The 25,301-nt window shown below is 51.2% G+C and overlaps 1 protein-coding gene across 2 annotated transcripts in view; it reads left to right on the forward strand.

The window, feature by feature from the left end:
- The first annotated feature begins 19,999 nt into the window (after positions 1 to 19,999).
- The window catches only part of ccm2l (CCM2 like scaffold protein), a 92,783-nt gene continuing 87,481 nt past the window's right edge, over positions 20,000 to 25,301 (forward strand). For both annotated transcript variants that reach the window (XM_072514962.1, XM_072514963.1), the window contains exon 1: positions 20,000 to 20,254. Coding sequence is in view for 1 of the 2 variants with exons in the window: in XM_072514963.1 (XP_072371064.1) it covers positions 20,225 to 20,254 (30 nt within the window). In the remaining variant the exon portion in view is untranslated. The remainder of the gene's footprint in view (positions 20,255 to 25,301) is intronic.

The following is a 25,301-nucleotide window of genomic DNA, read 5'->3' on the forward strand; positions in this document are numbered from 1 at the left end:
GGGTTCAGGCAAAGTTTCCATGCCTCACAATTTGACTGGGAGGCAAGGCAATAACACTCTCCTGCGACATAGCCCGTGGCCCCACAGGATTCCACTCTGGAGCTGTGAAATGCTCAAACAACAAATACTGCCAATTCCCTCTTATCAGTCGTCTTCAGCTGTGCAGCCAGAGGCTGCTCATGGTCAGGGAGAGTTAAAGTGATCCTCACCATATTACCACAAACAGGGCTCTGTCCTGGAGGTATTCAGTGGGACTGGCGGGCGGCAGCTGAAGTTGCCCCTGTTATGTGAATGCACAGTCTGGGTGATGGCCTTCAGGACCCACAGGCGCTGAGCCCCTCACTCCCTCAGCCCTGGGGCGACACCCCACCGATGGTGCCCAGCCCCCCGACCAGGCATACCCCACCACCCCCCCTGCCACCAAGCAATGAGGCAGCAGTTCCAGAACCCCCTGGCTGATAGCCAGATTTCAAAGATAGCTACTCACCTCCTCTGATCCTCTCAGCAGCCATTGCGCTAGCTTCACATATTTTAATCGGTGTACTAAAGGGTGCCCTCTGGGGTGCCAGTTAGACCCTGGGAGGCCGTTAGATAGGGCGTCCGTCCAGATATAAATATGGAGATTGTCCTCTGTTGGTGTTAATTGGAACTTCGCCACGTCTAGGCGGAATCCGAAACCTGCCAACGGGAGCGGGCCGGTTAGATCGGAAATCGATCGCCGCCCGGCACGGATCCTGATTTCGACCTCTCCTGCGATCTAACTGGCTCGCATGCACCGCGTGCAACGCGACCATTAGATCGCACCCTGAACCTTTCATTAGCACAGTCATATTTCTGTACATTAGAGGATATCTACAGGGTACAATGCTCACATAGGTACAAGAAGTCCACTTTATCACACAGATAGGAACAAAACATTCAAGTAAACATGGTTATTCTTGAAAACAAAATACTAAAACTAGTCCTTAAAACTGTTTGTAAGCTCAGCTGACTAAGTGAATGAGTTACTGAGCCATGTAAACCATAAACGTTCCATGTTGGATGCTCAGTCTTTACTGAATTAGTTTGGGTGCCTTTACAGGTACTACAACTTTTCTTATTATTTATTGGATGTGGGCATCAGTGGCAATGTCACCCTTTGCTGCCCATCCTTAATTGTCCCTGAAACAGAGCTTGCTAGGCATTGTCAGAGGGCAGTTAAGAGCCAATCACATTGCTTTGGGTCTGGAGTCACATGTAGGCCAGACCAGGTAAAGATGGACATTAGTGAACCAGATTGTTTTGTTTTACGAGAAGTGATAGTTCCAGATCACCACTACTGAGTCAAGGTTTGCACAGCATAAAAACATTCTCCGGTTGCTGACGCTGAAATTGCTTTCGGTGATTGGCTAGAGAATCAAAGTTCCCGACCGAATTGGGGGCGGTGCCGCTTTCACGATGCCCCGCCCCCTCCAAAACGGCGTACTCGGAGACGATGCCGCACGACGTATCGACGGCCTCAGGTCATTTCCTGAGGCCTGCCCCCCCCCGATGCTCCGCCCCCGACCTGCCGAGTTCCCAAAGGCGTCGGTCGCGTGTGGTCTCATCCGTCGGGAACTCGGTGTGGCGGCTGCGGACTCAGTCCAGGGGCCGCCTCAGTCAGGGAGGGCCGATCTCCGGGCAGGGGGGACTTTATCAGGGGTTGGAGGCACTGTGGGGGGTGGTTCAGGAAGCCCGAGCCGGCCAAAGGGGGGGCCCTATTTCGCGGGCCAGGTCTCTGAGCGGCCTCTGCCATGTAGCACGGCGTGGCCGCTGCAGGCCGTGGACCCGGCAATTCTCCGGGCCATATCAGCAGCTAGAGCTGGCTGCTCTATGCTGCCGGCATGCTAGTTCCCAGCCACACGGAGGATCGGTGGCCATTTAACGCCATTTTCTCTGGCGTAAACCGTTCCCCTGCCGGCATGAGGCCATAGCCTCAGAATCTGAGAATCACGCCCATTGTTCTTTATATTCCAAATTTATTAAGTTCCACCAGCTGCTATGGTGGGATTTGAACTCATACTCCTGCTCTCCGAATTATTAGCCTGGACCTCAGGATTACGGGTCTGATGACATTACCACTACCCCACCATTTCCTCCTAAAATAGTCTCAGCATCTCTGAGTTAAGGAAAAGTATCCATGTATCCATGCTCTTGCAACCCTACTTAAGTGTGCACAAAATCAGAATTCACAGCCTGTCAACATTCTTGGGAGAGGAAAAGGAAGGAAAGCCAGGAAATATAAAATTAGATATAAAAGGATTTACAGATATAAACGCCCAAACATTTTCAACATAAAAGCTACAACAGAGAAATGGGCCATTTGGCCCAACCAATCAGTATGGGAGTTTACCCTCCATATGACCAAATAGTAATGTAACCATTTTGTTTTGTATTTCTTCGTCCTTCTATTCAATCTTTAATGCACTTCAGGGAGTTTGCATATTCTCCCTGCGTCTGTGTGGCTTTCCTTCCACAGTCCAAAGATATGCAGGTTAGGTGGATTGGCCATGCTAAGAATGTCCCTTATTGCCCAAAAGGTGAGGTGGGGTTACGGGGATAGGGCAGGGGAGTGGGCCTAAGTAGGGTGCTCTTTCGGAGGGTTGGTGCAGACTCAATGGGCCAAATGGCCTCCTTCTGCATTGTGGGGATTCTATCATTCTATAATTCAGACAACTCATGAATTTTGAAGCGCTGTCATTGTTATTATGCAGACAAATGTGGCAGCCAGTTTCCAGACAGCACAGTCTTCCAATCAGCATGGGCCATCAACAACCAGTTATTCCACACTCTCGTGGTGATGGTTGAGAGGAATGTTGACCATCCACCTGAGAAGGTAAGTGGGGCTTCAGTTAAGACAGTAGCTCTGGGGCAGCAGCATTCCCTGAGCACTGCACTGACATCTCAGCCTACATTGTGTTCTGCAAGTCTACAACATACCTATGGAACAAGAGTAATGAGTGGTACCAACTGAGCCAAGCTGCAGTTAGCGAGTGATTAATATTAAAGTAATGATTTAAACATGTGCAGTTATCTAGATTTAGACCCCAGACAGGTCCCTGCTCGGCCCCTAGAAAGACCCAGAGGTATAAAGGTTCAGGGTGACTGTCACCTTGACAGCCACCGGGAGCGGGTATCCTCCTACATACCCCCGTGGTGCCAGGTGATGCACGGTCTCCCTGGTTAACCAAAGTCTTTGGCGGCACTGGTGGTCCAGCAGCTCCTCGAAGGACTGGCGCTGATGGTATACACGTGACCTGTTGTGGCGCCTCCTCAATCTGTTGGACGGCTGCCACCCGAGCCTCACAGGCTGGCCCCTGCTCTTGTGGGGCAGGCTCCTCTCCGAGCAGACCCTGTGCCTCCAGCCTCCGTGCGTCCTCAACAGCAGCCGTGGCCAAGTAGATAGCGTGCACTGCTGGCTGTATTCCAAAACTCATTCTCTGCAGAGGGGTGAAAGAGAAGACATGTTAACAAGATGATGATTCCCTTGTACATTCTAATCAAACACGCTATTTGGTGACCGTGAGTTACACCTCAGCTGCACCCTTCACATGTCTCTCCCAAACCTCCTCCACCCCTCAGCCCTTCCCCCCCAATACGGTGCCTTCCACACCCCACCCCTGTCCCCATCAGTGAGTGATATTGGGGAGCCGCTATCCTCACCACCCTTCCTTGTCAACAGGGGTATCGGTGGCTGCCGCAACCCATGTCAGCAATAGGCCTGTCCTGTATCCCCAGTGGGGTCTACTGTTGGTGTCCTCATTGGGTGGGCCTTGTGCTGCCACGCCAGCAGGCTGGCACCTGGTTATGTGATGGAGAGTGTCATTGTGTGCCATTAATTGCCTCCATGCTTGTGTGTGGGCAGTTTCTACAGATTGGGGTGAGGCAGGGAATTGTGCGTCTGCTGGGAGCGTAGCTGCAGTGTGATGTGGCTCCTGAGTGTGACACACAAGTCGTGACAACCTGTCCAGAGGTAGGATGGATGGGAGCAGGGGCGTAGTGGGCAGGTGCCTGGAGACAGTTGGTGGTCCTCAGGGGTGGACTAGCTGATAGTGTAATTATTGAGGCCTTACCTTGAGAGGGGCAGTGTGCCTGGGAGGGTGTCACAATGCACGTTTCCTTTGTTTGAGGGGAGCTCTGCTATCCCCCTGCTACCCCTGGGGTGGGCTGTGCCTCTGATGAGTGCACTGAGGAGTGGCAGCACCTGGTGTGTCAATGATGGAGTTCGGCCACGCCCATCCAGTTGATGATGCAGCTGGGGTCTGAGGGTTTCCAGAGGGGTGGCCAGGGTGGGCTCCCAAATGACCTGAGGTTCTGTGAATATTTACAGGACACAGTGAGCAGTCAGCAGAGTGAGCAGCCAGGGGCCTGTAACTTGTACCAAAGGGGTGCGTTTAAACCAAATACTGCGGCAATGGCAGTTTGAGCCAGGACACCCTGATCCTGAGGGGTCACCCTGAATCCACGGAGCAGTCACCAAGTTGCTCCCCGCTCCTCCCCCCAGCCGTGGCAGCCAACCCCAGCAAGTGCTACAATTTCTAACAGCTTTTCAAACTTTGCTTACCTTCTCTCTCCCCCTCAGCAGCCATGGCGCCCAGTCCCCGTTTGTAAATACCTGTAGTAAACCACGCCCACGCGACCTCCGCCTGAGAGGGGCCACTGGCACAGGGCACAAACCACATTATCAGTACCAGAGAGGGACCAGAGCATGGCACCCGAATTGGCATCAGCTGCGGACTTCGATTTTGGCTGGGTGCCAAATTCTCCGCCAAATCACGGTTCGCATTTGCGGTGTTGCGAGGCAGAGAATTTTGCCCCTTGTTTTTAAATAAACTTGATGCCGGCAGAGTGAAGGTTGGGGAGTGAGGGGACGGATCAACAAAGTGGGGGACCTGAAAGGGGGAAAAAATTGGGGCTGGCAGACAAAATGGCGCCCTGATATGCGAGGGGCCTTTCCTCCAGCAGGAAATCCCTCTAAGTGTGGCTTCAGCAGAGACAATCTGTCCGGGGCCAAAAAAAGCGGTTTGGACAGCGAGATGTTTGTCAATGCTGCAGCTGCGAGAAACACCCGGTTAAACGTGCCCGACAGTGGACATTAACTTCAGCCCGCTGAATCGCGCTCAAATATTCCAAAGACTGCATTGACCCTTCGACCGTACTTCCAATTAAACTGATATCTGGGGCGCGATTTTCCGACCCCCCCCACCGGGTCGGAGAATCGCCGGGGGCTGGCGTGAATCCCGCCCCCGCCGTGTCCCGAATTCTCCGCCACCGGAGATTCGGTGGGGGCGGGAATCGCGCCGGTCAGCGGAAATAGCGCCGGTCGGCGGGCCCACCCCCGCCGATTCTCCGGTCCGCGATGGGCCAAAGTCTCGCCGCTGTCAACCCACGCCAGCCGGCGGGGATTGAACCACCTTTCGAACGGCGGGACAAGGCGGCGCGGGCGGGCTCCGGGATCCTGGGGGGGCGCGGGGTGATCTGGCCCCCCACGGTGGCCTGGCCCGCGATTGTGGCCCACCGATCCGTGGGCGGGCCTGTGCCCTGGGGGCACTCTTTCCTTCCGCCTTCGCCATGGTCTTCACTATGGCGGAGGCGGAAGAAACCTCCTCCACTGCGCATGCGCGGGGATGCCGTGAGCGGCCGCTGACGCTCCGCGCATGCGTCGCACGGCAAAGTCATTTCCGCGCCAGCTGGCGGGGCGCCAAAGGCCTTTCCCACCAGCCGGCGGGGCAGAAATCACTCCGGCACGGGCCTAGTCCCTCAAGGTGAGGGCTCGGCCCCTCAAGATGCGGAGAATTCCGGACATCGCGCCGTTTGGGGAGAATTTCGCCCCTTATTCGTATTCCATGGAGTCGATAGCAGGTGAGTGTGTCCATTATGATCATGATACAGCGTTGTCAAAAGATAAAAGACATGAGAAATGTTCAATGATTGGCAATTCTGGTTGGGGTACCAGAGACAACAGTCGTAAGAGTTTCATTTATTCTACCAGTGATATCCCATCGCACAAGTTACAATTCAAGAATGCATACTATTTACCAAGGGACAAGGTTAAACACATTTGAAGTAAATGATTTAATTCTACACTTTTTACAGATTCTGTAAAATCTGCTGCGGAATACTCCGCATCTTTGGGGGCCGAGCCCCAACATTGAGGGGCTAGGCCGATGCCGGAGGGATTTCCGCCCCGCCAGCTGGAGGAAACGGCCTTTGTTGCCCCGCCAGCTGGCGCGGAAATGACATGTAGGGGCAGCGCATGCGCGGGAGCGTCAGCGGCCGCTGACAGTTTCCCGCGCATGCGCGGTGGGGAGGGTCTCTTCCGCCTCCGCCATGGTGGAGACCGTTGCGGAGGCGGAAGGGAAAGAGTGCCCCCACGGCACAGGCCCGCCCGCGGATCGGTGGGCCCCGATCGCGGGCCAGGCCACCGTGGGGGCATCCCCCGGGGTCAGATCACCCCGCGCCCCCCCAGGACCCCGGAGCCCGCCCACGCCGCCTTGGCCCGCCGGTAAATAGGTACTTTAATTTACGCCGGCGGGACAGGCAATTTATCTGCGGGACTTCGGCCCATCCGGGCCGGAGAATCGAGCGGGGGGGCCCGCCAACCGGCGTGGCCCGATTCCCGCCCCCGCCGAATATCCGGTACCGGAGACTTCGGCAACCGGCTGGGGCGGGATTCACGGCGGCCACCGGCCATTCTCCGACCCGCTGGGGGGTCGGAGAATGACGCCCATGGATCTAAATATACAAGGTCTGAAAATCCACATATTTTCCGGGAGGGGCAGTAGGGAGAGCATCCCAGCATAACTGCCATTGTGCACCAGCTGGGATGGGACCTGTCATAATATACATCAGTATATCATGGTGCAGATACACATACACTGATGGACACACAGCAAGACCAATCAACACACACAACACCGCAGCCAATCACCAGTTAGAGCACACGCACTATAAAGACAGGGGGCATCAGAGTTCCCACTCATTCGAGCTGCAGCTTCCTAGTAGGACAGAGCTCACAGCCTGCAGCACAGATCTTCACCATGTGCTGAGTGCATAGACTGGTTAGGACAAGGCATAGGTCTTTAGTTCAATCTAATATCGTGTTAACCCACAGTGAAGGTATGTTAAACAGTTTTTGACTTAATAAAATACTGTTGGACTATTTTATGTGTTGGTGGCCTATATGTGTTCCACGGATCCAGAGCGCCCAACACAACATGATACCAGGAGTTGAGGGATATTAGAACTTCTTAGACCTACCTGCAAGTGATCTGCCTTCCACCAGCATACCGTCATCCTGCAAAATGGACAACATCTGCCCGCCGCCGCTCCGCATCGTCGGTAACCCGGGGGCCAACTGGAAGATATTCAAACAACGCTTCCAGCTCTTCCTTGAGGCCACAGACTGAGAGCATGCCTCGGACACCAGGAAGATCGCTCTCTTCCTGTCCACAGCTGGGGATCATGCCATCCACATTTTCAATTCTCTCACCTTTGCGGATGATGAAGATAAAACAAAGTTCAAGACGGTCCTCCTCAAGTTTGACACTCACTGCAACATAGAGGTGAATGAAAGTTTCGAGCGCTATGTTTTCCAACAGCGTTTGCAGCGTAAGGATGAACCTTTCCAGTCCTTTCTCACCCACCTCCGCACCCTTGCGCAGTCCTGTAGCTACGGGCCCACCTCCGACTCCATGATACGCGACCAGATCATTTTCGGTGTTCAGTTGGATCCCCTACGACAGCAGCTCCTCAAGGTAAAGCAGCTCACCCTAGCGACCACCATCAAAACCTGCGTGCTACACAAAAACGCCACGAGCTGGTATTCCCACATCCAAGTGGCTGAAACAGCGCGGCAAGGTCCCCACGAGGCGGAACGGGCCCAAGCAATTGAGCAACTCCAGGGCCTCAGCCTGGATGAGGGCGGCCATTTCGCGCGCTTTTCACGGACTCCCGTGCTTGTGCGCACCAAACGAGGGGACGACGACGTCGACGAACGTAATGCGCAGACACGCACCACGTACGACTGCACCGTGCATGTACGGTGGCGCAGCAAACGTACTGACGCTACGACGTGCGGCAGATGTGGCTCCGCCCATTTAAAATGGCAATGTCCTGCCAAATCCCGACAATGCCTGGGATGTGGCAAACTTGGCCACTATGCTACCTCATGCCGAGCAGCTCAGCCTGCCAACTCTTACCGCTCCAGCCAGCCTCGCAGGAATGTCCGGGCCATTCAACCCACGGTCACCGAGTCCGATGCTGACCTACCACCCAACATTGACACCGAGGACCCAAAGGTGCCTTTTCGAGTCGGTATCGTGAAAAAAAACAGGGTGTCTCCGAAGCAAAGACACCAGCCGCTGTTGGTACACAGCATCAATCCAGACGATGAGTGGTGTGCCACCCTGACGGTCAACCGGTCCCAAATACGATTCCGCCTGGACACTGGTGCCTCCGCCAATCACATTGCGCAGTCTGACCTCCAAAGCCTTCGTGTCAAACCAGCCATCCTCCCATCAGCCTGCCAGCTATTGGATTATAATGGCAATGCCATTGATGCCAGCGGCTCGTGTCAACTTGAAGTGACGCACAGGTCACGCAAAGCCATCCTTCCTTTTGAAATCGTAAGCTCCTCGAAAGCCTCCCTGCTTGGCGCGCAGGCATGCAAGCTGTTGAACCTAGTTCAGAGAGTTCACTCTCTCTCTCCTGATGACACGTCAGCCTTTCAGGACACCGACTTCAGGACGCAACTCGACGCCATCATCAACCAGCACCACGACATCTTCGAGGGCATGGGCACGCTCTCATACACCTACAAAATCTTATTAAAACAGAATGCCACGCCTGAGGTGCACGCACCTCGCAGGGTCCCAGCACCCCTTAAGGACCGCGTCAAGCAGCAGCTGCAGGAGCTCCAGAACCAAGGAGTGATTTCCAAAGTCACGGAACCGACCGACTGGGTCAGTTCCATGGTAAGTGTAAAAAAGCCTTCCGGCGAATTGAGAATTTGCATTGATCCCAAGGATCTAAATCGCAATATCATGAGGGAGCATTATCCAATTCCCAAGCGCGAAGAACTCACATGCGAGATGGCTCGCGCCAAGCTCTTCACTAAACTCGACGCCTCAAAAGCATTCTGGCAAATCCAGCTCGACAAATCCAGCAGGAAACTTTGCACATTTAATACCCCCTTTGGCAGATATTGTTACAACAGGATGCCGTTTGGGATCATATCTGCATCAGAAGTGTTCCATAGGATTATGGAACAAATGATGGAAGGCATTGAAGGTGTTCGCGTCTATGTCGACGCCATAATCATTTGGTCCACCACCCCGCAGGAGCATGTTAGTCGCCTCCAGTGCGTATCCAAACGTATACATGAGCATGGCCTCCGCATCAACAGGGCCAAATGCTCTTTTGGTCAGACGGAACTCAAGTTCCTCGGGGACCACATCTCCCAGTTGGATGTGCAGCTGGATGCGGACAAGGTAGCTGCTATCACAGCTATGAAAACGCCAGAGGACAAGAAGGCGGTCCTCTGATTTCTGGGCATGGTCAATTGTTTAGGGAGATTCATCCCTAACCTCGCCTCTCATACCACGGCTCTCAGGAACCTGGTCAGGAAGACGACAGACTTCCAATGGCTCCCTGCCCATGAGCGCGAATGGAGAGAACTCAAAACAAAACTGACCACGGCCCCGGTCTTAGCTTTCTTTGATCCAAAGGAGACCAAAATTTCGACCGATGCCAGCCAATCCGGCATTGGGGCAGTGCTCCTTCAACGTGATGAGGCCTCATCATGGGCTCCCGTTGAATATGCGTCACGCGCCATGACCCCCACGGAGCAGCGCTACGCGCAGATAGGAAAGGTGTGGTTAAGTTTCACGATTATGTCTACGGACTTCCTCAATTCACCGTCGAGACCGACCATCACCCGTTGGTCAATATAATACAGAAAGACTTGAACGACATGACACCTCGCCTCCAGCGTATTCTTCTCAAGCTCTGGCGATATGACTTCCAGCTGGTATACACACCAGGCAAAGACCTCATCAATGCTGATGCTCTCTCCAGGGCAGTCAACGCTCCATGTGACCCAGCGGGATTTGTCTGCCAGGTTGACTCCCATGTGGCATTCACAGCCTCCAAGCTACCTGCCTCAGATGAACGCCTCGTCCAAATTTGCCGCGAGACGGCGGCTGACCCTTTGCTACAGCGTGTCATGCGCCACCTAACGGACGGGTGGCTCAAGGGCCAATGCCCTCAGTTCTATAATATCAGAGATGATCTGGCGGTAGTAGACGGGGTTCTTCTAAAACTGGACCGCATTGTCATCCCGCATAACATGCGCCAGCTCGTCCTGGAACAGCTACACGAGGGCCACCTTGGCGTGAAAAAGTGCCGCCGACGGGCCCGAGAGGCAGTGTACTGGCCCGGCATTAATGATGACATAGCCAACACAGTGCTCAACTGCCCCACTTGTCAGCGCTTCCAGCCGGCCCAACCACGTGACACCCTGCAGCCCCATGAGTTGGTCACATCACCATGGACCAAGGTGGGCATCGACCTGTTCCACGCGCTGGGTAGAGACTATGTCCTGATCGTGGACTACTTTTCAAATTACCCAGAGGTGATACGGTTGCACGATATCACCTCGTCTGCAGTCATTCGTGTCTGTAAGGAAACCTTTGCTCGACACGGCATCCCGCTCACGGTTATGTCGGACAATGGCCCCTGCTTCGCCAGCCAGGAATGGTCCAGCTTTGCCAGGCGGTACAATTTTGCCCATGTGACATCCAGTCCCCTGTACCCTCAATCCAATGGCAAAGCGGAGAAGGGAGTACATATAGTCAAACGGCTCCTCTGCAAGGCTGCTGATGCTGGGTCCGATTTCTACCTCGCCTTGCTGGCCTATCGCTCCGCCCCACTGTCCACTGGCCTGTTGCCAGCCCAGTTACTCATGGGTCGCACCCTGAGGACAACGGTGCCGTCCATTCATGTCCCAGACCTCGACCATGTTCCGGTCCTTCGCCGGATGCAGCTGTCTCGTACACAGCACAAGGCGGCTCATGACTCCCGTGCCGCTGATCTCCCTGCTCTGGCTCCAGATGACAACGTCCGCATTCATCTTCCGGATGGTGGCTGGTCTGCAACCGCTGTTGTCCTTCGGCAGGTGGCTCCCCGCTCGTTCCTGGTTCGTCTACCGGATGGTTCCATTCTGCGCCGTAATCGGCGTGCCCTTCATCTCGTTCCGCGCTCGCTACGTGATCCTGCACTATCGCCTCGCCCTCTTGCTGACCCTGCCATGGACTATGCAGAGATCCCTGTCACTCTGCATCCTCCTGACTCTGACGCAGTCCAGCCCGCTCCTGAACCGGCGGTTCCCGACCCACCCTTGAGGCGGACAACCAGAATTTGTCGCCCACCTCAGAGACTTAATTTATGAACTTTGCGAACTTATAGATTTTATGAATTGTTTCGTTGCTTTGTTTGATCGTTTACCTGGTTTGCATATAGTGTTCATCTCGTTATTCTTATTGCATACTGTTTCTCTGCACCAGGCACCTTCCCATGTAAATAGCTTAGTTCTCATGTACGTAGTCCTGTAAATATGTCTTTCGCACACACATAGCTAGGGACATTCTCACCATACACTATTTATTGCCACACATATTCATTCTTTTATAAAAGGGGGGATGTCATAATATACACCAGTATATCATGGTGCAGATTCACACACACTGATGGACACACAGCGGGACCAATCAACACACACAACACCGCAGCCAATCACCAGTTAGAGCACACGCACTATAAAGATAGGGGCATCAGAGTTCCCGCTCATTCGAGCTGCAGCTTCCTAGTAGGACAGAGCTCACAGCCTGCAGCACAGATCTTCACCATGTGCTGAGTGCATAGACTGGTTAGGACAAGGTATAGGTCTTTAGTTCAATCTAATATCATGTTAACCCACAGTGAAAGTATGTTAAACAGTTTCTGACTTAATAAAATAGCGTTGCACTATTTTAAGTGTTGGTGGCCTGTATGTGTTCCACAGATCCAGAGCACCCAACACAACAGTTCCCACTGTGAAACCCATGGGCATTCCAACCAGAGGGACATTGCTATTGAATCCTGACAGAGTGACCACAGGAAGTGATGACGGAGGTAATACAAAAATTAATTACACACTCAATATACTAACACCACTGTTCGAAGGGTTCTCCCACCCAGACCCCCATCCGGGTCGACATTTTTATATCCACCAGGCTTCTCTTGTTAAGGGGAAGCCCCGCCCCCTTAATCAGGACTTTCATATCCTGTCGAGATCACGAGGAACCTAATACTCCACACCCCGTGACCCACGTGAGGGTTACAACACCTCCCTCCCGAAGTCCTGAACAGCATCCGCCGTGGCGAATTGTTAAGAAGGCCCTCTGGTCCTCTTCGCCCTGGGCTGGTGCTTGGGCAGCCTCCACAGGGAACCCGGAGGAGCATAGCGCACGGGGAAACGTCGTTTTCGAACGAAGCGCCGAAGCAGCACCACTGTAACTATTCCTGCATCTGTGCCCGGGTCTTCGCCAACCCCAGGTGGTTGTGTCTCCATGACACGCTGAAATATAGCGCAAGCCAATGATACCCCAAAAGGTAGCTGGGTATATTCATACAAGCCGCGGTGTGTATTCAATGACACACATTTACCGAATTCTGGGTCCAAAATCAGCTGAAGATAAGCATGGCTCATGTTGAGCTTCATGAAAGTGCAACCTGAGAGAGTCCCAGGTATGGGGTAGCAGTCCAAATGCAAAACACAGTTGACCGTTATCTTGTAGTTGTGATGATTGATTACTGCATCTTTAATGCAATGATCCCTTTAAGACCGGGTTTGGAACCCTGGGGGACTCCGCCTCCAGCTCCACCCCCCCAGGGAGCCATATATAAGATAATGTTCAGTGGGCAGTGTGCAGTGAGCACACTTCTCGGTAGCTGTCTGGTTCTCTGCTAATTAAAGCCTTTGTATTACCAATCATCTCTCTCGAGTTGTAATTGAGGGTATCCCAATTTAATTAGCAGATTACTTCAAGATGGACAGCGGTCTAAAGCCGGAGAAGCTCAATTTGGATGCTCGGTCGCCGGAGGCCGCTGAAATTTTTAAATACTGGCTTCGATGTTTTGAGGCCTACCTGAACTCCTCAGCCTCTCCAGTCGCTGGACCTCGCAAGCTGAGCTTACTACATGCCCGGGTGGGCCACAGACTCTCCTCCGCGATCGAAAAGGCCGCCACGTACGAGGCAGCGGTCGAAATCCTGCAGAAGCGCTTCGTTAAGCCGATAAACGAGGTACACGCCCGGCATTTGCTCTCGACCTGCCGGCAGCGCTCCGGGGAAATGCTGGACGAGTACGTGGAAAGACTCACCGCGCTCGCTAAGAACTGCGACCACAAGGAGGTAACGGCAGAAGTCCATATGAACTTGCGCATCCGAGATGCTTTCGTGTCCGGTATAAGATCCACATACATCAGGCAGCAACACCTCGAAGACGGAGCAAAAGACCTCCAAGGCACGGTAACGCCTCTCAGGAAGTGGTCCACCATAAACTCCGGACATACTCCGCTGACCTTGCGAGCCCCTCTCGATCCCCTCCAGACTCGGCCACACTACAGGCCTGCACCGCGCGGCGACCCGCTCACACCGGGGGCACACAGTGCTATTTCTGTGGGCAAGGCCAGCACCCACGTAAGCGTTGCCCAGCCCGCTTCGCTATCTGCAATGACTGCGGAAAGAAGGGGCACTTCGCAAAGGTCTGCCTAGCTGGGCCCAAGGTCCAGAAACAAAAGCCTCGTCGGGCACCAATCACCCTAGTCACACCGGATACCCCCCCTGCTCCGGGCAAAGGCTCAGACCACCGTGCTCCCGGATATACCCCCACTGAAGATGACCGCACCACCGCCGGAGCTGAGAAGGTCAACACGGACAATCAGACCACCCAAAAGACTGGACATGTAATTCCACTTCACCCCTGACGGACTCTGTGTTTTCTTTTAAAACAGGGGGTGAATGTGATGATTGATTACTGCACCTTTAATGTAATGATCCCTTTAAGACTGGGTTTGGAACCCTGGGGGACTCCGCCTCCAGCTCCACCCCCCAGGGAGCCATATATAAGGTAATGTTCAGTGGGCAGTGTGCAGTGAGCACACTTCTCGGTAGCTGTCTGGTTCTCTGCTAATTAAAGCCTTTGTATTACCAATCATCTCTCTCAAGTTGTAATTGAGGGTATCTCAGTAGTGCCATCCAGTTTTAGCACAGGTACGACTGCCGTTGCCCAGTCCTCGAATTGGACAAGGCAGATGATGCGTAAATTCTCCAAATTGTCGATCTCAGTGCCTACCTTTGGCTGCAGGGCGTTTGGGACCGTCCAGGCACGGAAATAATGTGGTTGCACCAACGGGTCTACGCAGATCTTGACCGTGGCCCCTCGGATAGTGCCCAAACCTTTCTGGAAAACATCCGGGATATTTCCAGTACTTACCTGGACACATTTGGCAAACCCAGTGCCAGTTAAGGTGGAGGCGCTTCAGCCAATCTCATCCAAGCAAACTAGGGCCACCCCCACAACAAACAGGCAAACAAACGGTTTGCTGCCTGTACTCAATGGGAATCACCAAGGTACCAGCAATCTTCAACGGTTCCCCCAGAAATGTGGCCAGTCGAGCATCTGTGTCATGTAAAACCAAAGCGTGAATCCCGGAACTGATGCGGTCAAAAGTGCGCTGGCTGACGACAGAGACGGCAGCCCCAGTATCTAATTCCATCCGTATCGGGTGGCTATTTATGTGGAGCGTGATGTGTATTGGTGCCACCTTCGGCACAACAATGCAATTTAGTTGCTGGTAGTCATCAACATCTGCTCGGGGGGGGGGGGGGGGGGGGGGGGGGATCATGCCTAGCTGGATGGTGGAAGGGTGGGCCCTTTCTCGTGTGCCAGGTCGGGGGCCGGAATTATTGGGTCTCAAGTCAGTGCTCCTCGGGTGGTCAGGCATCCCAGGCTGAGGACCACTATGCCCTGCAGCTCCTGCACCCCTTGCTCTGCACTCTCGCAGGATATGACTATTTCGACAGCCCCAGTAGGTCCAAATGCCGTTTGGCCAGCAGTTTTCTCTGCATCGTGGATAAAGCAAACCAGCCTGTCTTGCAATGCTTTGGACAATGATGCCTCGAATTCACAGAACTGTGAGAGCTTCCTCAGGTGGGCCAGAAATTCGGTCATGGACTCCCCCTGGGTTTGGGTGGTGATATGGAAATGGAAACACCTTACTATGATGGGCAGCTTGGGGTTGAAATGCCGCCCATCAACCTGACCAATTTGGCAAAAGACCGCACATCAGGTGCACCTGGATATGTTAGGCTCTTGATTACGCTGTATGTGGTGGCCCCGCAAGCTGTGAGGAGAATGACCATCTGCCGTTCGTTCCTGATAATGGTGTTTGTATGAAAAAATACTGCATTGGCACATATTGGCACTAGTCAGTTGTACCTGCATCAAAAGTTTCTAGCTTCCCTATGTGTGGCATGTCTGCTGTCGGTAAATCAGCCTCCTAAGGCCTTTGAAAAGTGGGCCGAGTTCGAAGAAGTTGGTGCCATTGGCAGCTCTACTTTATCCTCATCGCCAGTTGTAACAGAGCGACAACAGGAAGTGATAATGGAGGCAAAGAAAGAAGATTTAATTACACACTCAATATACAAACTCCAGTGAGGGCGGGATTCTCCGACCCCCCGTCAGGCCGGAGAATCGCCGAGGAGCGGCGTGAATCCCGCCCCAGCCGGCTGCCGAATTCTCCGCTGCCAGAGATTTGGCGGGGGCGGGAATTCCGTCGGCGGCCTCTGGCAGCGGCCCCCCCAGTGATTCTCAGGCCTGCGATGGGCCGAGTGGCCGCCCGTTTTTTTTTGCCGGTCCCGCCGGCATAAATTAGAGTAGGTCCTTACCGGCGGGACCTGGCTGCGCGGGCGGCCTCCAGGGTCCTCGGGGGGGCCTGGGGGGGGGGGGGATCTGGCCCCGGGAGGTGCCCCCACGGTGGGCTGGCTCGCGATCGGGGCCCACCGATCCGCAGGCGGGCCTGTGCCGTGGGGGCACTCTATTGTTCCGCGTCGGCCGCTGTGGTCCTCCGCGATGGCCGACGCAGAGATGAACCCCCCCCTGCGCATGCGCTGGGATGATGCCAGCACACACTGGCACTCCCGCGCATGCGCCAACTCGCGCCGGCCGGCGGAGGGCCTTTGGCGCCGGTTGGTGTGGCGCCAATCCCCTTCCCCGCCGGCCGGTGCGGCGCAAACCACTCCGGAGCCGGCCTAGCCCCTGAAGGTGCAGAGGATTCCGCACGTATGGGGCGGCCCGAAGCCGGAGTGGTTCACGCCTCTCCTCGGCGCCGGGGCCCCCCGCCCCGCCGGGTAGGGGAGAATCCCGCCCCACTTCCCGAAAGGTTCTCCCGCACAGACTCACATCCCAGTTGGTGTTTTTGTATCCACCAGGCTTCCCTTATTAAGGGGAAGCTCCGCCCACTTAACAGGGAAATTCATATCCCGCCTAGGTCACGGGGAACCTAATGACCCCTGTGAGGGTTACAACCCCTATGTTTTGTTTTGAAGTGGCGGTTTTCCACACCAGTGGAGGCACATTGAGACGCATGTTATCTTAGAGTGCCTGAAAAGAAAATTAGCCTGCCCTCTGAGGTAGATGGAATGAAATGAAATGAAAATCGCTTATTGTCACAAGTAGGCTTCAAATGAAGTTACTGTGAAAAGCCCCTAGTCGCCACATTCCGGCACCTGTTCAGGGAGGCTGGTACGGGAATTGAACCGTGCTGCTGGCCTGCCTTGGTCTACTTTCAAAGCCAGCGATTTAGCCCTGTGCTAAACCAGCAGCTAATCCCACAGCAGCATTTTGAAGAAGAGGAATCAAGTTATCCCATGTCCTGGTCAATATTTGTTCTTAAATTTCCGAAATCCTCTCTACTTTCACCCCATCAGAATAAATTTATAGAAATATTGTACATATGGTGCACTGTAACACATGAAGGAAAGTTAAAGTATTTCCTTTGGTGGTCCAGGCTTCTATCCTGTCCTGGACTCACATGGGCTCCAGAAGATCCAGTTGCTGGGGAAATCTGATCACATTATAGCATATGTTGGATCCCACTTAAAGCCCAAGACATGGGAATTCCAATGTTCAGAGCCTTTGCACCTCCCCCCTCCACCCCCCAAGCATCCTCCCTTACATGTTGACTGTATCCCCATTGACCCTTCCCACCATTCTAAAAATTCAGACCCATGGGCGACATTCTCCGACCCCCCGCCGGGTCGGAGAATCACCGGGGGCTGGCGTGACTCCCGCCCCCGCCGGTTGCCGAAGTCTCCGGCACCGGATATTCGGCGGGGGCGGGAATCGCGCCGCGCCGGTTGGCGGGCCCCCCCGCTCGATTCTCCGGCCCGGATGGGCCGAAGTCCCGCCGATAAATTGCCTGTCCCGCCGGCGTAAATTAAATCACCTACCTTACCGGCGGGGCAAGGCGGTACGGGTGGGCTCCGGGGTCCTGTGGGGGGGCGCGAGGCCCCGGGGGGTGCCCCCATGGTGGCCTGGCCCACGATCGGGGCCCACCGATACGCGGGCAGGCCTGTGCCGTGGGGGCACTCTTTCCCTTCCGCCTCTGCCACGGTCTCCACCATGGCGGAGGTGGAAGAGACTCCCTCCACTGCGCATGCGTGGGAAACTGTCAGCGGCCGCTAACGCTCCCGCGCATGCGCCGCCCGGAGATGTCATTTCCGCGCCAGCTGGCGGGGCAACAAAGGCCGTTTCCGCCAGCTGGCGGGGCGGAAATTCCTCCGGCGTCAGCCTAGCCCCTCAATGTTGGGGCTCAGCCCCCAAAGATGCGGAGCATTCCGCACCCTTAGGGCGGCGCGATGCCCGTCTGATTGGCGCCGCTTTGGGCGCCAGTCGGCGGACATCGCGCCGTTTCCGGAGAATTTCGCCCCAGATTACTCTTTACAGGGGCTTGCTATGTGTGATTTGGTTGCTGTATGTGCTACGTTATAACAGTGTCTATACATGTAGAGTACGTCACTGACTATAAAGCACGAGATATCCAGTGATCATGAAAAGCACTATAAAGCACTATTTGAATGTAATTTTTTAAAAAACTGCTGAGTTCTCTTTCCACCAGTATTTTTAGTGGGAATTCCATGTCTGAACATTCTTTCATGATAAAAAAAACCAAAGATTCATATCCTGTCCTTACATTCTTTTAGTGATGACCATACATTTATGCCTCCTACTTATAGAATCGCTAATCAGTTAAAATAGAGTATTCCAATGTATCTTATGGAAACCTCACATAATTTCGAACACCTTTCTCCCCTTCACCGAGTTTATTATAATGAAAGGGACCCTATTTCTTTAGCCCATCCGCATGGCTACAACCTCTTGGTGAATTTCTCCTGCAACGTAAGAATAGGAATAAGCTTTTCAGTTCCCCAGATGTGTTCTGCCATTTAATAAGACCATAACTGATCAGGTACACAACTCTGTTTATCAGTCTATGTCCTGTATCGCTTCATACCTTTGCTTAATTAATATCTAGTGGTCATAGCCTCTCTATGGCCTTGATATCCTACTTACAGTAAGGCAGCCAAAACTAGACATCATACTCTAACTGCAGCCTAACTAGTGGTTTATATAGGTTTAATATTCCCTTTTTGACTTTATACTTAAATGCTTCAATTTGTGGAATCTAGGATCCCACATATGTTTTTGTTTAAAACAGCTTTATCAACTTGTCTTGCCATTTCTTAAGATTTCTGAACTGTTTAGACTGTGTCTAAAGTTTTACCATTTTGTGTATAGCGCCTCTCCTTATTTTTCTTTTCAAAATGCATCACTTTGCTTTTCTTTGCGTTCTTCTATCCATCTACTAATTTGCCTATTTTGCCTACTTTCCCTGAAGTCACTTTATTTAACCATACTCGCTTTTTTCATATATCAGCAGTGTGTGATATTGTATTCTTGTCCCGGTAGCAGATGATTTATATGCATTGCAAAGAGCAGACAACTGGGGACTGCACTGTATGTACTTTCAGTGTCACAAAGCTCTTTGATTCTTCACCCGATTTCCCTCAGTAACCATAATTTAGACAACACGCCTATATGGCATCTTATCTATTTCCTTTTGAATGTTCAAAGTGTCCAATGTTTGCATATACCCTCCAAATCATCTCTGGCTTATCTATTCCCTTCCGTTTTTGGAACCTTGGTTCTTGCATTTTGAAACTATTTTAGACCAATTCTAATTGGACAAGTTTTTGTCAGACAAATAACAATCTAAATGGACTAATGACAGGTATGAGAATGTAAGTGAATGCAAATGTGAAAATTTTATTTTTTTAAATCAAAAGTAAAGGGGACAATTTCCTTTACAGTGAACTTTTCTGATCACAGGCCTATCCAACCATGAAATGATTCATGAAATGGCAAATATTTTGAACTATCATTTTAAATAATGGCTTTAACAGCATGACACCAAATGTTGGCGATCATGTTTACACAAATGTTGTTAATTGGGCGGCAGGAAAAGATTTTGATCAGCACTTTTCCTCGAGGATGGAATAAGCATTGAGCCTACCAAAAGTCTCAATCAAAATATAGATTTTGAGTTGTGGAATGAAAAAGATCACAGATGCTTTATGTATGTTAAGTTAACACAATAGCTTTGCTCTGAATGTGGCTGATATTGGAGTCATTTCCTGTTCCACTTTGTGTAATGGTATTGCAAGGACACATCCCTAGGAAGTGACTGCAAAGCTTGATGGTGACATAAGGAAATCAGTGCTGTATTTAAAATCAGGCTTAAATCAATGTATCACTATTTTACGGAACACTGTTGACTTATTTTGTAATCTTACGAGAAGTCAGTGCTCATGTCAAAGTCAAAGTGTATTTTTAGACATATCTAACAATGCAGACATGAATGCAAGTCTAATATTTGCTGAATTTTAACAGGCTGGTGTTTATTGTTATCAGTCCCAGGAGAGGAAGAACGGTTAAAAGTTTGCATCAGAACTTATTTGGTGGAGTCAACCAAGAGTTTCCTGCATGTAACAGCACGAGAACAAAACAAGAACATTCAGGAGTTCAGAGCAGATGTGAAAACACGATGGACGTAGAGATCAAGAAAGGAAAAAAGGTAACGATTTCTATACTTTGACCTTAATCTTTCATAAATTCATGTCCAAACTAATTTGAACTTTAAAATGTTAAATCTGTTGTGTGCCAGACATGATGCAGAATTTGGAGGTATACACACCCACAGCTTCCTTTCGGGAAACTCACATCCATCAAAGTGTGCAAACCTTTCAAACCATTTTCAGAACTGTAAATGAAAAATATTACTTTGCTGAGAGTACCTAACAATTAGGTGCTATGTTGACCCAATGTTATACCTTTTGCCACGGGCGGCTGACGTTCTGTCACAGCTGGGGTGTGCATATGTAAAGGTTTCTTCCAGTCGGGCAATTGTTTGGAATTTTAAAGAAATGGCTGAGATTTCAGTTTTTGGGAATCAAGTTTGCATGCAGCTGTTTGGTGCAAACATCTGCTCTGTGCAGAAAACGTTCCTTTTGTATGTCACTGAAATGTTGTCTCAAGACACAATGGCAATCATGACAAGAGTGATATGGTTCAGTTGACTGATGAAGTTTTTTTGTAGAAATGTATGCAAGTGATTATTCAGTCCATACTGCTTTGTATTTATTCAGCCTATGATATTTTGCAAAGGCTAAAAATAAATGTAGGTTTTCCACTGCTTAAGATTTGCGACATTAATTTCTTGTCTAAATAAAAAGGTTTTGAACTGGACCCATGTGCTTAAAGTATCTAAGACTTCGCAATAGTCCTGTGAACCCATGGCTTCCTCTAGCATCCCAGAAACAGTGTGTGAGAAATTGGGCCTGTTGGCTCTCTTTCGCTGCGGACTATAAATTCCCTTAGCACTCCAAAGATGTCATAAATGAAGGCGCATTTTTGTGCATGCTTGTGGGTAAAGTTGTGTTGGATGCCATATTGGTGAGGGCATTGCTGTATCCATGGAATCAGCAGTCAAAGAAGCTCAACAGTTGAGTCTGAGCTCAAGAATTCACAAGATGTCGACCGAAACCTGAACACAGACTCGCACTTGTCATGGGTGGGTAGAAACCAGGCACTCAGCAGCAGATTGCCAGCAGAAAGGGCCACACTGAATGTGCTTGTTTGAAAAAGAAACAACCTTCAGGCAAAGGTTGCAAAAGAAAGTGCTGAATTAATCAAATGGGGAACTGAATATAGGAAAAAGCATCCACGTGGTACAGAAAGGACACGAGAAAGAACTCGATTTACAGTCCGAGATGCACTCTCATTAAAGGTACTGGCTATTGCCAGTGGAACAAACCATTACTGGGTCACTCCATTACTGGATGGTCAGCCAATGAAGATGGAGGTGGACACTGGGGCAGACGCCTTTTTGGTACCAGAAACTGTTTATCAAGAAAATCTCTGATATATTGTTCTGAAACCCTCGAAGACAGTGTTATAAACCTATACTGAAGAAGTGGTTCAGTTGAGGGGCTGTATTGATGTAACAGTACATTTAGATGGGCAGATGGCAAATTTGTCCTTGCATATAGTCAAAAGAAATTATCCAGCACTAATGGGAAGAATGCGGTTGGAAAAGATCAGATTAAATTGGGCCAAAATAATTCCTAGGACTTCTTTCTCTATCTGAGCATAAATCTGAGCATAATCTCTTGACAGATTCCGAATCAGGCCGACCTAATCTTGAAGAAACGGTGAGTTGGGAAGCATGAAGGATATCTCAGTAAAGCTGAAGATCAAGGCAAGATGCTTAAAGGTTAGGTCAGTGCCTAACTAAATCAGACCTAAGACAGAGGTGGAATTAGAACTGGTCAGAACCGGAGTCTTGAACCCGTTAACCCGAGTCGTTGGACCATGCCGATCAAACCCGTTATGAAAAAAGATGGATCTGTACACTTTTGTGCTGACTTTCAAGTCACTATTAATCCTGTACTATGCAGAGCAGTGCCCTCTGCCCTTGATTGATGACTTATTCGCTGGGTTGGCTGGAGGCCAACACTTCAGTAAAATCAACCTCAGTCAAGCATATCCAGCTTCACAACAGTTCTTGATGTTTGTGACACACAAACGGTTATTTAGATATAAAAAGACTACCAATTGGCATCACATTCGCACCAGCGTTGTTCCAATGAGATATGGACTGAATTTTAAGTGGATTAGATGCAGTTCAGTGTTTCTTAGATGACATCTTGGTTACTGGAAAGAATGAGGAAGAACACCTCCGCAATCTAGATGTTACACTCCAGAGATTAGAAGATTATGGATTAAGAGCCTGAAAAGACAAATGTGAATTTTTCCAATCTTCACTCGAATATCTGTGTCATGTCAATGACGCTAAGGGACTGTAAAAGTCGCCTTCGAAAGTCAGTCTTTACCACACATCAGAATGTGAACCAACTTTGAACTCTCTTAGGCTTACTAAAGTATTATGGAAGGCTTGTCCCAAATCTGGCTATTATTCTAAAACCCTTACACAATCAAAGTAAAATGTGGAAATGTAGGGATCAATGTGAGAGAACATTTGTGCAAGCTAAAGAGGTGCTATTCAAGTCAGAAATACTGACACATTGTTATCCAAATTTACCCCTGCAACTGGCATGTGATGCATCATCTTATGGGATTGGGGTGGTGGTTTCCCACCTAATTCCCACAGGTGAATAGAAGCCAATAGCCTTCACATCCAGGACCTTTAATAAGGCCGAAAGCAATTATGCTCAGATAGAGAAAGAAGCCCTAGGAATTATTTTGGCATTAAATGGTTCTACCAATTCCTGTTGGCAGAACCAGAGGCCTGGCAACAGATACATGTTGATTACACCAGACCGTTTGAAGACTTTATGTTACTCATTCTAGCCAATGCTCACTCAAAATGTTCTGAAGTAGGCATCATGAAGACAATGCCAGCGGAGAAAATAATTGAGAGGTTGGGTGAAGTCTTCAGCAGATTCGATTACCCTGAACAACTCATGAGCAATAATGGGCCGCAGTTCATTTCACAAGAGGTCGTACACTACTTGAAGGAGAATGGAATTCAACATATCCGATCCACTCCTTATCATTCTGCCACAAATAAGCTGGCAGAACATTTGTACAGACGATGAAACATTCATTGCAGGTATCTAGAGACCAAGGTTCATTGTCTAAACACTTGACTTAATTCCGGTTCACGTACAGGAATACTGTACACTCAACAGCCCAAGTTTCTCCGACGTTACTGGTTGTTAGACAGAATTACTCACAGCATTCAATTTCCCAAACCACCCAAGACAATCAACGGGAAAAAGCATGAATGATCATACAGTGAGAGAACAAGGTAAAACGTCACTTTGTTCAACCGGGTCAAGAGGTTTTGGCAAGGAGCTACACCACAAGTGAAAAGTGGCTACCTGCCACATTTTAGCACAGACAAGACTGGTCTTCTACACCGTACAAACCTGAGACAAGATACGATGGAGGAGACATACAGATTAACTTTTGACGACAAGAACCAATCTGTCAGAGCTGACAGATTGACCCAAATCAAGCTGTGCCAAGAGGTGACCTAGACCTTCCCGAGAACCTGACACTAATTGAACCAATTGGGGAAGGCAGTACCTCAGTTGCGAAATAGACCAAGTCAACCTCAGAAACGATGGGCGAGATTCTCCGACCCCCCGCCGGGTCGGAGAATCACCGGGGGCTGGCATGAATCCTGCCCCCGCCGGTTGCTGAATTCTCCACCACCGGATATTCGGCGGGGGCGGGAATCACGCCGCGCTGGTTGGCGGGCCGCCCCCCCCCCCGTGATTCTCCGGCCCAGATGGGCCAAAGTCCCGCCGCTAAAATGCCTGTCCCGCCGGCGTAGATTAAACCACCTACCTTACCGGCGGGACAAGGTGGCGCGGGCGGGCTCCGGGGTCCTGGGGGGTGCGCGGGGCGATCTGACCCCGGGGGGTGCCCCCACGGTGGCCTGGCCCGTGATCGGGGCCCACCGATCCGCGGGCAGGCCTGTGCCGTGGGGGCACTCTTTCCCTTCCGCCTCCGCCACGGTCTCCACCATGGCGGAGGCGGAAGAGACTCCCTCCACAGCGCATGCGCGGGGATGCCATGAGCGGCCGCCAACGCTCCCGCGCATGCGCCGCCCGGAGATGTCATTTCCGCGCCAGCTGGTGGGACACCGAAGGCCTTTTCCGCCAGCTGGCGGGGCGGAAATCCGTCCGGCGCGGGCCTAGCCCCTTAAGGTTGGGGCTCGGCCCCCAAAGATGCGGAGCATTCCGCACCTTTGGGGCGGCACGATGCCCGACTGATTTACGCCATTTTGGGCACCAGTCGGCAGACATCGCGCCGTTTCCGGAGAATTTTGCCCACTTTATCGACTCCAGTTAAGATGACCATGGACAACATGCAAACCAAGCCAAAGACACCAGAGGTTGCAGTAAGCACTAATAGGCAGGCACCTGATGTTTGCTGACAACTACATAGAGAACTGTTAAGGTACCCAGATTAAGGGCAGCATGGTGGTGCAGTGGTTAGCATTGCTACCTCATGGCGCCGAGGTCCCAGGTTCGATCTTGGCCCCAGGTCACCTTCAATGTGGAGTTTGCACGTTCTCTCCGTGTTTGCGTGGGTTTTGTCTCCACAACCCAAAGATGTGCAGGGTAGGTGGATTGGCCATGCTAAATTTCCCCTTAATTCGAAAAAAATAAATTGGGTACTCTAAAATTTATTTTACACAAGGTACCCAGAATAGGGCCCAGGTTAGAAAAGAAAACTGGACAAGGCCCCACCAGTTTTTAAATTACAGGTTGTGAGGAAAGGATACTTCGCTCCAAGAGTGGTTCCACTGATAATTAGGGACCTTTTATATCAAAACAAACTTTATTATTAACACTTTCTGCAGACATTCAAAAGGAGAAAGCACACAGCTTTGCTAAGATTGCAAGTTTCCCCATGGTGCAGAGTGACATTGACTTGCACGCTTGTCACGTTGTGGGTGTAGCACGTCAATTCTTCCCTATCCAAGAGATTCTATTCCCTTAACATGCAGCTAGTGTCTGGCCGCACTCAGAGAATCATGCAAGTCAATGCCCGGATCCTGCCAGCAATGATGCCTCCATTCTGTGGCA

This window comes from Scyliorhinus torazame, chromosome 8 (genome assembly GCF_047496885.1).
Source record: "Scyliorhinus torazame isolate Kashiwa2021f chromosome 8, sScyTor2.1, whole genome shotgun sequence".
Taxonomy (NCBI): domain Eukaryota; kingdom Metazoa; phylum Chordata; class Chondrichthyes; order Carcharhiniformes; family Scyliorhinidae; genus Scyliorhinus; species Scyliorhinus torazame.